We start from the raw sequence: 15558 nt of genomic DNA on the forward strand, positions 1-15558 counted from the left end.
AGATCTGCCATTCTATGTTCTCTTGTTATATATATCTTAGTTAATGGGTGGTGTGAACATTGTCTGACCGACGTGTTCACATTTGTGCATTTCACATGTGTTTTTAATGTCTCTGATACAGTATATTAGACAGTGAATTAAGTAAGTTAGTTGCTTCCCTTACATCAAACTTATAACCTTTATAAAGACAGGAGAATTCAGCATCGGACCTGTATACTGTCCTACATACGTCTAAAAGTGATACATTAACCCTTTATTGCTTAAGAATACTCGCTATACAGATTTGCAAACAGTAATTTAATAAGTTTCAAATTTACCATTTTCAAATGTACAGTACATAAAATGGGCATGATGAAAACATGTTTAAAACAAGTAAATTCGACATTTATTTGGTCATAAAAGTCCGGCAGTTAAAACTATGTACAAGTAAACACATGCAAACGGTGGGAAAACCGCACAAACATTTAAAACTATCTAAAACACAGTATGCACAATGCAAAGAGCAGCAAAAATAAAGGAGCTGATAAAAAGAGCTATAAGAGTAGTGTGGCCTTCTTAACTCAAAACATAGTCATGTTTGTATTTCGGATGGGCATCATATCCAACTTTCGCTCCATGGATGAGACTCTGAATGACCCACTCAGCAGAAACTACCGGAAGGACCAGAGCTTGGGCACACGTTAGGATGGATTCTGGACATGAGCGATCTGTAACTACTACATCGAAAACACCCAAAGCAACATCTGAAAGAGAGAGAGGGAGAGGTGAAACTTACAGTATCAGTGTGCTATAATAAATACATCCAGTTTGCTGGATCACAGAAAAGTGGTTTTATATTTTTTTTTTTATATATATGTTGAAAAAGGAAAATTGGAATAGATTTAAAAAGGAACCATTTCAATTAAGGTTAGACCCCACAAGAATCTTTGTAAATGAGACTGAGGTAAATACTAAACAAACTGCAACACCAAGAAGAAAAAAATCATGGAATTATGAAAATCAGTGCATCGATAGGCAGGTTAATAGGCAAATATTGATTGAATGGAAATGCAATTTTCAAAACCTTAATTTTTTGTATGAGCGCCACATGCAGAAACATGGGCATGCCTTGGCTTTCTATCACTGAGGTTAATGGTTGTCTGAGGAATGGTCTGCCCCACTGAATGGATAATTATACCTGGACCGAGTACTAGAAGGGTCCAGCTTCTGTATATTGTGCCACTACACACAGTAAGAACAGTGTTAGTTTCCCTCATTAAGGCCTTTTGGTATCCACATGGTCTTCAGATGGAAATTAGAAGCTGAAACCGAGGTCTATCCATTTCAGTGAAGAGTCCTGCTTTTGTCCTGACTGCAATAATAACTGGAAATTGGCCTGGAGACCATGTAGGCAACGCCATGACAGAAGCATAACTAGTGTTTTATCAGCAGCAGATTATAATTAGAGGACTATATCTGGTCTGTCACTCAGGTGAGATGATCTGTGTTACCCCTCCACCACCACATTTTCACCTTGCTCACAATGCACAGTGTACACAGAAAGCTGCTAATCAGTGGTGTGGGTGGCGTAATACACGGATCAGCTTTCCAGCACTATCCCATCCCACAGTGAAAACAAAGATAATAGCAAAACTATGCAAAGCAGTCTAGTAAGTGATAAGTCACTGGAATATGGGTCTCTACGTTGTCAGCACATTCTTGCTATGAGCAGCATAGATTCCTTTTTAAGCTCTTTACTGGCAGCCAAGCAGTGGAGACTTCGATGCATGGTATGGATTATTGTCCTGCATAAAAATCATGGTTTTCTTGAAAGACACAAACTTTTCCTGTCCCATCGCTTAAGGAATCTTCTAAAAACTAGCAGTAGGGTTTGGGAGTTGATTTTGAGTCTCTCAAACCCGAAAAGGGCAATATTAAAGACTAGCTAGTAGGACAACACACAACAGTGCCCCAACTCCACATTACTGGCGTCTGAGTCAACGAAATGGAGGTCTGTGCCCGTTACTGATCCAACCCTGGACCCATCCATCTGGTCAGTCAAGAGTAATTCATCTCATAGTCCATAAAACCTTTGAAAAATCTGTCTTCAGATATTTCTCGGCCCAGTCTTCACGTTTCAACTTCTGTGTCTTGTTCAGTGGTGGTCGGTTTCAGACTCCTTACCGTGGCCATGTCTCTGATCACTGAACACCTTGTCGTTCTGGAATATGACAGCACTGGAACATAATGGATTCCTGGTCGCTTCACATTTCTTCTAAAATCTTTGGCAGGTAATGTGTGTTTTTTATTTATTGTCAACACGTTTTGTGACCCTATTGACTATTTCCAACAAACCTCTTGATGATTCTGTGATCACACCCCAATATCTTAGCAATTTCAAGAGTGTTTCATCCATCTTTAAGACTTGTAACAATTTTTGACCTTTTTCATAGTCAAACCCTTTTTTGGACCATTTTCGAAGATGTGAACATAAATGCCTTTATTTAAAGGTAACCTATCATCTTATCCCTGCTGACCAAACCACGGGCCACATGAATCAGAGCCTGGCAGCACAATTACAGCCTGGTATATTTTTCACAGAAACACTCCAGCATTTTGGAGAAAATATAATTAGAGGATTAAGCTGGGGACTATAACTGTAGACCCAACTAGTCAAGCGCCACCCCCAGCCAGCTTCTCCTTGCACCGCTCGAGTTAATTGACAAGTCAGCCAGGCTCTGATTCATGCGGCCCGTGGTTTCGGCAGCAGGAATCAGTTGACAGGCTCCCTTTAAATAAAGACATATCTTTATTATTCTTCATCCAAATTTCCAGGTAAGGCTAGGTTCACATCTTCATTTCGAGAAACAGAAAACTATAATATGGCTCATCTGGGAAAAAAAAAAGTTACAGCTCTCAGAATATGACAATGCAAAAACAAATCATGTTTTGTAAAATATTGTTTTAAATCTGTAAAAGTATAAAAAAAAAAAAATACATAAATAAATCTGGTATTGTTGTAATTGTACTGCCCCAATGAACAAATCTGTGTCTTATAACTTTTGCAGCACAGTAAACTGCACAAAAAAAACAAAACAAAATGATTGAATTGCTGGTTTTTGCTCATTCTGCATATACATAGTAACATAGTTATTAAGGTTGAAGGGAGACGTTAAGTCCATCTAGTTCAACCCATATCCTATCCTAACTTGCCCTAACATGTTGATCCAGAGGAAGGCAAAAAAAAAAAACCCATGTGGCAAACAGTAAGCTTCACATTGGGGAAAAAATTCCTTCCCGACTCCACATACGGCAATCAGACTAGCTCCCTGGATCAACGCAATATTACGGAAACTAGTGTATCTACCCTTGTAATAATATACTTTTCAATAAAGGCATCCAGTCCCTTATATTTTAGTAGGGAATCACTCATTACAACATCATATGGCAGAGCGTTCCATAGTCTCACTGCTCTTACAGTAAAGAATCCGCATCTGTGAGTATGCTTAAACCTTCTTTCCTCCAGACGTAGAGGATGCCCCCTTGTCCCCGTCACAGGTGTAAGAGTAAAAAGATCATTAGAAAAGTCTTTGTACTGTCCCCACATATATTTATACATTGTAATAAGATCACCCCTAAGGGTATGTGCACACGCTGCGGATTGTAGTGCGGATTTGGCCGCGCAGATTTTGTAAAATCTGCAGGTCCAAAGACCTGTGGTTTTACCTGTGGATTGCTCTGCGGTTTTGCCCTGCGGTTTTTCATCTCCTCAATGGAGGAGATGGCAAACCGCAGTGGAATCCGCAGAAAGAATTGACATGTCAATTCTTTCTGCGGTTTCAAAACCGCGGAAAAATCCGCACCGTCTGCACTGCGGTTTTTTATTCCCATAGGGAATAATGGTACTGTACACCGCAGCAAAAACTGCTGCGAACCCGCAGCGGCCAAAACCACTGCAGAACCGCAGCAGAATCCGCAGCGTGTACACACCCTAAGCCTTCGATTCTCCAAATTAAATAACCCCAAGTGTAATAACCTGTCTTGGTATTGCAGACCCCCTAGTTCCCTAATAACCTTGGTCGCTCTTCTCTGCACCCACTCCAGTTCAGCTATGTCTTTCTTATACACCGGAGACCAGAACTGTACAGAGTATTCTAAGTGTGGTTGCACTAGTGACTTATATAGAGGTAAAATTATGTTCTCCTCATGAGCATCTATGCCTCTTTTAATGCATCCCATTATTTTATTTGCCTTTGCAGCAGCTGCCTGACACTGGCCACTACATGTGAGTTTGTCGTCCACCCATACACCCAGGTCTTTTTCAGTGACAGTTTTTCCCAGTGTTTTACAATTAAGCATATAATTATACATCTTATTCGTTCTACCCAAGTGCATGACCTTACATTTATCCCCATTAAAGCTCATTTGCCATTTATCAGCCCAAGCTTCTAGTTTACATAAATCCTCCTGTAATATAAAATTGTCCTCCTCTGTATTGATTACCCTGCAGAGTTTAGTGTCATCTGCAAATATTGAAATTCTACTCTCTATGCCCCCTACAAGGTTATTAATAAATATGTTAAAAAGAAGCGGGCCCAAAACTGACCCCTGTGGTACACCACTGCTAACCGTGACCCAGTCCGAGTGTGCTCCATTAATAACCACCCTTTGTTTCCTATCCCTGAGCCAGCTCTTAACCCACCTACACATTTTCCCCTATCCCCATTGTTCTCATTTTATGTATCAACCTTTTGTGTGGCACCGTATCAAAAGCTTTTGAAAAGTCCATGTACACCACGTCCACTGTATTCCCTTGGTCCAGTCCGGAACTTACCTCTTCATAAAAGCTTATCAGATTAGTCTGACAGGAACGGTCCCTTGTAAACCCATGTTGATATTGGGTCATGAGGTTATTCTTCTCCAGATACTCCAGTATAGTATCTCTTAGAAAACCCTCCAGGATTTTACCCACAGTTGAGGTTAAACTTACTGACCTATAATTTCCAAGTTCAGTTTTTGTCCCCTTTTTGAATATTGGCACCACATTTGCTATACGCCAGAACAAAAAGTGATCAAGACCCAGCAACTTCAACTCATTGCTCAAAAAGTAGGCTCTCATACAGCACTAGTCGCCAAAAAATTACAGCTCTCAGTAAAAATGTTTGGTTTTTGCCATATTCTATGCGATAGCAGCAAAATAAAAAATATAAATCTGGTATTGCTGTAATCGCACTGACCCGAAGAGTAAAGTCGTCTAATCACTTATAATATGCAGTGAACTGCGCAAAAAACACAACTATTCTTGTACTGCTGGCTATTCGTTCATTTTGCCTCCCAAAAATCGTAATAAGGCTTCGCTTACATTTATACTGTGTGCTCTACTGAGTGCTTCCATCTGGGTTTAACTGTGAATCTCAAAAAACGTGATTCAGACGAAAAACCGATGGCGCCACTCACTATAATGAGACAGATGGAGTCATTTTGGAGTCAGTCTGGTCTTTGTTCTGGGGGATCACTATCATTGTAGGCATCTTTTTAGAGCAGAAGTGTGGTTGACCACTGTTGTGTGAAAGCTTCAAAAGATGGATGCCACCGGTATCGAATGGCAAACAAAGTCCAAGGTGTCTCAGTCTTCCTTACTATAGTGAGTGGTTCCATAGGGTGTTTCATCTAAATCGCAGTTTTGTGGGAACTACATGAAAACCTTGAGATAAGTACTCAGAATAAAACACAAGAAAGTGATCACAGCCTTATACTAAAAGCAATAAAAAAAGTTATGTCCCCCAAAATTGTTACCAATAAAAATCCTAACTTATCCTGCACAAAACAAGCACCCACTCAAGTCTGTCCTTGTAAATATAAGGGGTTCCCCACGTTACTGGTAGAACAAAAGCGACACGGCTCCAACACCCCCTCTAATAAAGTTCCATGAAATCTGGGCTCCCAAATACAAATTTTCCTCCTTCTGAGCCCCACTGTGCCTAAACTGCAGTAAGCAGCCAAATGTTTGGCATTATTGTAGGGGGAGAGCACATTACAGGGTGCACAAGTTGGGCACAATATATGGGGGCGCTACAATATATGGTGGCACAAAATATGGGCACTAAATTGCCATATTTGCAATAAATAAAGAATAAAGCCTGGCTTGGATGTTACAAAATAGTCACTGCACCCATAGATTATTTAATTGAGCAACGCAATTTCTGCAATGGGGTTTTTTTTTTTTTACTATTCTGGCACCTTAGGGGCTTCGCAAAAGTCGCCAACAAACTATTCTAAGGCTCCAAAAGTCAAATAGCGCTCTTCTCAGCCCTGACACGTGGCCAAACAGTAGTTTATGACTACATATAGGACATCAGGGCTGTTCAGGAGAAATTGTGCAGTACATTGTGGGGTTTCACCCATTAACCCTTGTGTACCTGACAACACTGCAACAAATAAAAAAAAAAAATTGTTACTACTAAAATGTTAGATTTCCACAATCCAATGTTATAGAATTCTGTGACGCACCTGTGGGTTTAAAATACTCAATAAACCCCTACATGAAATCCTTAAATCCTTAAGCAGTGAAGTTTCCAATATGGGGTCACCTGGGGGAGGTGGGGGGTGTTCTGCTGTTTTGTCACCTCAGGGGCTCGGCCAATACAGCCCACAATCTATTCAAACAGAATCTGCAATCTAAAAGACACGTAGCGCTCCTTCCCATCTGATCCCTGCCATGTGCTCAAACAGTAGTGTACAACCACATATGGAGGGTATGGCCACGTACAGTAGAAATTGCATAACAAATTATGGGCTCCACCTTCTCCTATTTATTGCCCCTCATGGAATTTATAAATTTGATGCTAAAACCATTAATTTTTTTTCCTCTTGACATCTAAACGTTATGAAGTTTCATGAATCACCTGTATGTTAAAAATGCTTAGTACCCCCCTAGATTATTTCCTTGAAGGGTCTAGTTTCCAAAATGGCATCATTTGTGGGGTTTTCTCCTGTTTGGCAAGGCAGGGGCTCTGCAAATGTGACATGGCATTCACAACCTATTCCAGACAAATGTATACTTCAAAACTCAAATAAATCTCTTTCCTTCCCAAGCCCTGCCATATGCTCAAACAGCAGTTTTTGACCACATATGGTAACCTATGCGGAAGAAATTGTGTAACAAATCTTGGAGTCTGTTTTTTTATATTATCCGTTGTGAAAATTGAAAATGTGAGGCTAAAAACATTTTATCAGAAAGAAAAAAAAAAACAATTTTCATTTTCACATCCACATTTTAAAAAGTTCTATGAAGCACCTACTGGTTTAACAACTCAACACACCCCTACATGAATTCCTTGATGGGTCTAGTTTCCAAAATGGGATTACCGTATATACTCACGTATAAGCCGAGATTTTCAGCCCATTTTTTTTTTGGCTGAAAGTCCTCCTCTTGACTTATACGCGTGTCATATACCGGGGGTCGGCGGGGGAGGGGGAGTGGGGGTGTAAGATCATACTGACCCCCTCTGGCGCGGTCTCTGCAGTCCCCCGGTCTCAGGCACCCACCTTCAGCAGTCACGTGGTACCGCTCATTACAGTCATGAATATGCACATATTCATGACTTTAATGAGCGGTACCATGTGACCACTGAAGGGAGGAGCCTGAGACTGGGAGAAGCAAGGCTGCAGAGACCGCGCCAGGAGGGGGTAAGTATATGCGATATTCACCTGTCCTCGGTCCACCGCTCTGTACTCCGCGTCCTCTAGCTGTGATGTTCAGGTCAGAGGGCGCGGTGACGTAGTTAGTGCGCGTCGCGCCCTCTGCTGCCTGAACGTCACTGGCAGAGGACCCGGAAGACAGCGGCGCAGCGATGGACGGGGACACGTGAATATCGCCTGTGCGGGGGTCCTGATCCAGCGGTGACATTGGCACCTGTCCCCCATAGCGTGCCTTTGTCCCCGCCTGCTCAGGACACAGGCACCTGGCCCCCAGCTTTGAGAGGAGAGTATGTCATTGTTTTTTTATTTGCAGCAGCAGCAGCATATGGGGCATAATCTATGAAGCATCTTATGGGGACATAATGTATGGAGCATCTTATGGGGGCATAATCTATGGAGCATTTTATGGGGCAGCAAAAGGTGGCTACTTTGAAGTTGTTTCACACTTTCTTGTTAATTATATAATTCCACATGTGTTAATTCCTAGGTTTTTTTTAAAATTTGTTTATTAAACCATAAGCAGTTTTACAATACATACATTCAGTGCAAAATGTTAAACCTAGTACAAAATAAATATGTACAATTAGCATGAAGACATGAGGCATAATATGTGCATCAACTGTATGTAAATAAAGCAGACATAATATCAATTGAATCACAATGGTGTTATGTTATTGTACCAGTAATAGAACCTGCCTGGCTTCTAAACTCTACCGACATCTACTAAAACATTAACTATTCTGCAGCCTACTTCTATATAGCAAGCAGTTTATTGTGCGACATCTCCGCTCTGCAAGGTAAAGTGAGAGGAGTTCCATCTCTCCCAAATCTTATTAAATTTACCTGGGCATCCTCTATTCTGATACAGTGTCCTTTCATATGGGATAATTGAATTTACGAGAGTGATCCAGGACCCAAGAGAAGGAGGTGAATTCCCCATCCATTGTAGTGCCAGTATCTTTCGTGCCATGAACAGTGTCTCCCGTAAAAGAATCCCAACATAATGACCCGTCTCCTCATCCCACACTCCAAATAGACATATCAGCGGTTCGAGGGGAACAGGCGTTTGTACCAAGGATGTTAATAACGACGTCACCCCTCTCCAGAATTGCACAACAGGACAGCACCAGATCATATGAATAAAGTCTGCATCCATTGAATGACATCTCAAACATTCCGATGACGGATAGCGGCCCATCTTAAAGAGCCGAATTGGGGTCAAATATGATTTATTAATAATGTACAATTGTATCATCCTGTTGTTGGCAGACGGAGACACCCAGATTGGTGACTCGAGAATTTCTTCCCATTCCTCATCCCATGTATCAGGAATGAGCCTCTCCCATTTCTTCTTAACGGAGTCTATGGCACATTCTGTCCCCACTGACAACATATATGTATATAGAAAGGAGATGAGACCTTGAGGGCCCTGTGACTTGAGGATCCCTATCAAGGGCAGAGACGAAATGGCATCACTCATATCTAAATTTCTCATATGCGATTGAAAAGCTGACCTTAGTTGTAGATAACGGAAAAACTGGGATCTCGGGACACCGCGATTGACTTGTAATTGCTCAAAGGATATTAAAGTACCAAGATCGTATAGATCACCCATCGTAGAGACACCGTACTGAACCCAGAACTCGGCAGACGGATGTTCACGCAGCACCGAGAGGTAGTCATTATTCCACAGGGGCATTTCAGCTATAACATCGCCAAATCCAACCACCCCCTTAATCTGTCTCCATATTGATCGTGCCAGACAGAGCAGAGGCAGCAGTCTCGGGACATTTATTTTCCTCATTTCTAAAATACCTAGTGGGCATCTAGTCCCTGCAGCATGAAGAAGATGACTCTCAGAATTCGGGAGGTGGCCTCCAGGCATCCATGTACTTAAGGCCTTGGCCTGTCCAGCTAGATAAAATAAAAAGAAATTGGGTAATGCTGCCCCCTCTCCCCTCTTGGGCCTCTGTAGAGTGGCCAACTTTAGTTTAGGCCTGGCTTTCCCCCAAATAAAGGATGTGATTTGGGAATTTAAATGAGCAAAAAAGGATTTGGGCACCACCACCGCACTATGTTGAAGAAAGTAGTTAAGCTTGGGGAGGAATATCATTTTAATTAAATTAATACGTCCGGCTACAGACAATGGAAGCTTACCCCAGATCGCAATTTTACCCCTAACCGTCTCCAGCAGTGGTGTATATTGAGTTGTAGATCAAATTTACTGCCCACCCTGTATTCCATCGCCCAGTCTCAATTTATCAAGATGGCTATGCATGACCAGATTAAAATCTCCCATACAGATGACATGTGCGTCTGGGTAACTTAAAGCGAAGCTCAATGCCTTCTGGAGAATTGATATATTAGCCGGAGGGGGATTGTAAATACAAAGGATGACATATTTCCGAGAGTCAATCAGCGCATGAACAAACACGAATCGTCCCTCGGGGTCTCTCCGGGCTTCCCTGACCTCCCACCGAACATCCTTATGAATTAACAGAGAAACTCCCCTTGAGTAGCTGGTGTGAAAAGAATGCATAAACCATTGCACCCACGGCTTCTGCACCCACCGAACTGTATCCCTGGTCAGGTGCGTCTCCACTAGGGCCAATATGTGAGGACGGCAATGTCTGACCTGTGAGAATACCTTAATTTTCTTGCGAGGAGTTTTTATGCCCCTCACATTCCAGGTCATACAAATCAGCTAAGAACCCATTACCATCCATTCAACTATGGTGTATAATGGCGCCTGAGCCAGGTGCAGAGAGTCCACACAGATAGCAGAATTTGACGTCAGCTGCAGCCTCTATCTAAACAACGACAAACATAAAAAAAACTTTTAAAAAAGCAAAAGCAATGCAGGAACCTAGTAACATAGGCGTACAGTCTTACGCCCCCAACAGAAAATGAATACGGGGATACCATCACTGAGCACAGTGTCCGGTATAGCTGGTATCTGGGAACTCGCCGGGAGAGCTCCAATTAGACCTTTGGTTGAAAGGATCCGAAATAACAGTCGCCGCATTAGGACTCGCCCGCCGGGGATCCCCCAAATGACCGCAGCCATTCAGTCGCCTCCGCCGGATCCGTAAAAAATACAGAAGAACCCTAATGGACAACTCGGAGCCGGGCTGGATATATCATAGAATATACAATGTTCCTGTCTCTGAGCCCCTTCTTGACCTCGAAGAACTGCGCCCGCTGTTTCTGCAGCACCACGGAGAAGTCCGGAAAGATGGAAATGACAACATTATTGAATTTAATAGGACTTTTCAGGCGCGCCAGGCGTAAGATGGTGTCTCTGTCCTTGCAGTTGAGCAGGCGTGCCAGGAATGGTCGAGGTGGGGCCCCCGGAGGCAGGGGTCTGGTAGGGACCCTGTGAGCTCTTTCAACGGCGAATAATGAGGAGAATTCGTCCCCTAAGGAGGTCTTAAGCCAGTCCTCCAGAAACTGCTCAGGATGCTGACCCTCCGAGCGCTCAGGCAGCCCAACAATACGTATATTATTCCCGCGCATTCTGTTTTCTAAATCATCCGCCTTTTGCTTCCAGGCATTCATGGAGCCCGCCACCTTCGTTAATTTAGCCTCCATAGGTGTAATGGTATCTTCCACCCTGGACACCCTCGTTTCCACCTCCGTAATGCGCCCCTTCATGGCCTGCATATCCTGATGGAGTCTCCCCACCTCCGTATAAACATCCTCAATTTTCTCTGTCAGGGATGTCCTGGTCAATGAGATAGCCTGCATCAACTGCGCAGACGCTTGTTTAAGGGTCAATTCTTCCTGATCCGTCTCCTCCTCTCCCCCAGAAGGGCGATTTTTGCGCTGAACTTGAGAGGATGTACTCCTACTGTGCCGCGCACTTTCAGCAGGGTCAGGTCTAGCAAACTCCTTTAATTTTTCCGCCGCTCCCGGCCCCTTAAGTCGGCTCATGATTGTCTGCAGTGCGGCTGATAAAACAAATTAAGGTGTGCAATCCAGGTATTGCCCACTACAGATGGGTATCACAGCAGGCTGGCAACAGTTAATTGTGAATCAAACTACAGAGGGACGTTTGAGGGATTACCAGGGCAGCAACTAGGTACAGTCCAGATGATCTTTATGGCCCGGGGAGGGAGGGGGAAGGAGGTCCCACAGAGGCAGCTGCAGTGGGGGAGGGTGCACAAAGCCTCCCTTAATAATGGCGCCAGCCGGCAGTGAGTGGATGGGCAGAGGGATACCGCACATGGGCCCGTTTCCCAGGGCACTCACCTCGCGCTCCCCCGGATTGTCAATCAAATTTCTTCTCTCCCCGGCGGCGGTGCAGCAGTGGGAAGCCGGCGCTGCAGCTCTCAGCAGTTGAGCTGCGCGCCCAAGATGGCCGCCGCCTCGTGGGAGAACCAGCCGCCCGCTCTTATCTCCCCCGTCGCCCGCTCTCAGGATCAGTCTCCCGACCTGCCACAAAGCGCCCAAGTGGTCCCAGCGTCTGAGGGAGGTCCATCCAGCAGCAGGTGAGCCGCCAGAAAAAGGTCTAGGGACCAGGATATGGCAGGATTATGCGGAGCTCTCCTCACCAGCGTCCTCTCCCTCTCACAGCATAGCCACGCCCCCGTGAATTCATAGTTTTGATGCCATCAGAGTCAATCTACAATTTTCATAAATCATGAAAATAAAGAAAGCTCTTTGAATGAGAAGGTGTGTCCAAACTTTTGGTCTGTACTGTACTTGCAGTTTATTGCGCCAATGGATTTCAAGGTTTACAGACCTCTTCAGCTTATTGTGGTTTTGTCCTAATGAAGAGGCTTGTAAACTTTGAAATGTTAGTGCAATCAACCGCAATTAAACTACATCTGTGTCTATGATCGTACTTTGGATACTTGGCAGCGCGGATTTTGAATCACCAGATTCTTCATTCTATTGCATTGTTACAACAAAGTGAAACTGGCCACGTTTAAAAAAAAAATTTGGCCATTGAGGTTAAAATTGGCTCGATCATTAAAAGGTTAAATGCACCTTCTTAACTGCTTGTTTTCCCTCAATCTCCACTGCCCTTTTTGATAAAGCTATGGCTTTATAGAGCCAGAGGACGGTGGAGATAGATAGAAAACAAGGAGGCGATAAGGTGCACTTACATGTTTGGCAAGGCTATGGTGCATGGAGCACGTTTTCTTGGTTTGAACAGTCATTCTGTGCTCACAGACTCCCTATAAAATGGCATTTTAATAAGCAGCATTTACTGTATAGGTAAGTGAATGATAACAGGATTTTTGGGTTGCTTACCGTAAAATCTGTTTCTCGGAGCCTTCATTGGGGGACACAAACCATGGGTGTATGCTGCTGCCACTAGGAGGCTGACACTATACACAGAAAAAGGTTAGCTCCTCCTCCGCAGTATACACCCCACCGACCGGCACTAATTTCCTCAGTTAGTGAGAAAGCAGTAGAAGTAACAAATTAGAGTGAAAACAGAACAGACAACTCAACTGTAACCAACAAACAACAAAAGAACAGGAGTTGCAAAACATGGGAGGGCGCTGGGTCCCCCAATGAAGGCTCAGAGAAACAGATTTTACGGTAAGCAACCCAAAAATCCTGTTTTCTCTATCGCTTCATTGGGAGACACAAAAAAATGGGACGTCCCAAAGCAGTCCCTGGGGAGGGAGAAGCAAACTTCCATTAGGTCTGAGAACTCAACACTGCCGCCTGCAAGATCCTTCTAGCTAGGCTGGTGTCCGTCGAAGCGTAGGTGTGGACCTTGTAAAATTTGGCAAACGTGTGGATAGAAGCCCAGGTTGCAGCTTTGCAAAGCTGCAGCGCGGAGGCTCTGTGGCGCACCGCCCAGGAGGCACCCACTGCCCGGGTAGAGTGAGCTCTAATTCCAGAAAGCACTCGATGCTTTACCAGGTAGGCTTCCAAAATTGCCAATCGGATCCAGCGAGCAATAGTAGCCTTGGAGGCTGGCTGACCTTTCCGCGCACCATCTGGAATGACGAAAAGTGAGTCTGTCTTCCGCAAGGGTGCAGTCCTGGCCAGGTAGACCTTCATCGCCCTGACCAGGTCTAGCTTGTTCAAGGAGCGCTCAAGAGGGTGGATTGGACCCGGACAAAAGGACGGAAGAACAATGTCATCATTTAGGTGGAAAGTGAACACCACCTTAGGAAGGAAGGCGGGGGCTGCAGGACCACTTTATCCTGGTGGAGCACCAAGAAAGGAGGACGACAAGACAGCCGCCAATTCAGACACGTGCCGGATAGAGGTGATGGCCACTAGAAAGGCTACCTTCCAGGAGAGAAGCAAAAGGGAAACTTCCCTGAGAGGCTCAAGGGGTGAACCTTGTAGACCCTCCAGAACCAGATTGAGATCCCATGGCTCAACAGGAGCGCTGTACGGAGGTGCCGCATGAGCCACTCCCTGAAGAAAAGTCTTGACCTGCGGTCGGGAGGCCAACGTCTTCTGGAAAAGGATGGAAAGCGCCGAGACTTGACCCTTTAAGGAGCTGAGGGCAATGCCCGCATCTAAGCCTGCCTGGAGGAATGCCAAGATAGAAGGGATAGAAAAGGACATGGGCGGAATGTCATTGGCCTCACACCAAGTGAAATAGGCCTTCCACGTGCGATAATAAATTTTGGAAGACGATGGCTTTCTAGCCCGGATCATGGTGTGGATAACCCGATCCGAAAACCCTGACAGTTTCAGAACCACGGTCTCAACAGCCACGCCGTTAAATTAGGCGGCAGAGAATTGGGGTGGGAGATTGGACCCCGAGACAGCAGATCTGCTCTGTCTGGAAGCTTCCAGGGGCGTCCGCGAACCAAGACCTTCTGGGCCAATCCGGAGCGATGAGGATGACTGGTACCCCTTCTGCCTTGATTTTCTTCAACAGCTTGGACAGAAGATGAAGGGGAGGAAACAGATAGGGGAGCTTGAACTGAGACCAGGGAATGGTCAGAGCATCGGCACCCACTGCGAGAGGATCTCGGGCCCTGGATACGAACTGTGGGACCTTTCTGTTCAGGCGAGACGCCAGCAGATCTATGTCCGGAGTCCCCCAACGACGGCAAAGTTGATGAAAGACGTCCGGATGTAAGGACCACTCTCCCACCACGAGACCCTCGCGGCTGAGAAAATCGGCGGCCCAGTTGTCCACACCGGGAATGTGCACGGCGGAAATCGCTGGGACTGATGCCTCTGCCCAGTGGAGAATCTTGGACACTTCCGCTAGAGCCGAGGAGCTCCGTGTCCCCCCTTGGTGGTTGACATATGCCACCGCTGTGGCATTGTCTGTCTGAATCCGGATCTGCAGACCCCTGAGAAGCCTTTCCCAGTGAATGAGAGACAGAAGAATCGCCCGTATCTCAAGGATGTTGATCGGCAGAGTTGTCTCTTGAGTTGACCGGCCCTGAACAGTCTGATTGCGAAACACTGCACCCCAGCCGAGAAGACTGGCGTCCGTTGTCACAATCTGCCAGTGAATCGGAAGGAATGACCGGCCCAGAGAAATGAGAGGTGACTTCAGCCACCAATTGAGGGACTGTTTGACCCGGGACGAAAGGCGAATTGGACGATCCAGGCAAAGAACAGACCTGTTCCACCGACACAGGATGGCCTGTTGAAGCGGTCTCGAATGAAACTGAGCAAAGGGAATTGCTTCGGCCGTCGCCACCATCTTTCCCAAGACTCTCATGGCAGACTGGAACGATGGAAGCTGTGAGCTCTGCAGCGCTCGTACATCTCGCTGCAGAGAGATCCTCTTCTCTTCTGGGAGAAAGACCCTTGATCGACGGGTGTCGAACAATAAGCCTAGAAACACAAGACGTTGAGTCGGAACAAGGCAGGACTTCCTTTTGTTTACGAGCCACCCGAATCTGGACAGGGTGTCGAGAACGATGGTAAGACTTT

General features: G+C 45.1%; 1 protein-coding gene across 4 annotated transcripts in view; it reads right to left on the reverse strand.

The window, feature by feature from the left end:
* Window positions 1–278: 278 nt before the first annotated feature.
* TP53BP1 (tumor protein p53 binding protein 1) overlaps window positions 279–15558 on the reverse strand; it is a 182896-nt gene continuing 167616 nt past the window's right edge. For all 4 annotated transcript variants that reach the window (XM_073568586.1, XM_073568582.1, XM_073568584.1 and 1 more), the window contains exon 28: window positions 279–743. In XM_073568586.1, coding sequence (XP_073424687.1) covers window positions 556–743 — 188 coding nt within the window. In that variant the 3' untranslated portion in view covers window positions 279–555. The remainder of the gene's footprint in view (window positions 744–15558) is intronic.

The sequence above is a fragment of the Dendrobates tinctorius genome, unplaced genomic scaffold, assembly GCF_039654945.1.
Source record: "Dendrobates tinctorius isolate UK_male_01 unplaced genomic scaffold, ASM3965494v1 ptg000022l, whole genome shotgun sequence".
Lineage (NCBI taxonomy): Eukaryota > Metazoa > Chordata > Amphibia > Anura > Dendrobatidae > Dendrobates > Dendrobates tinctorius.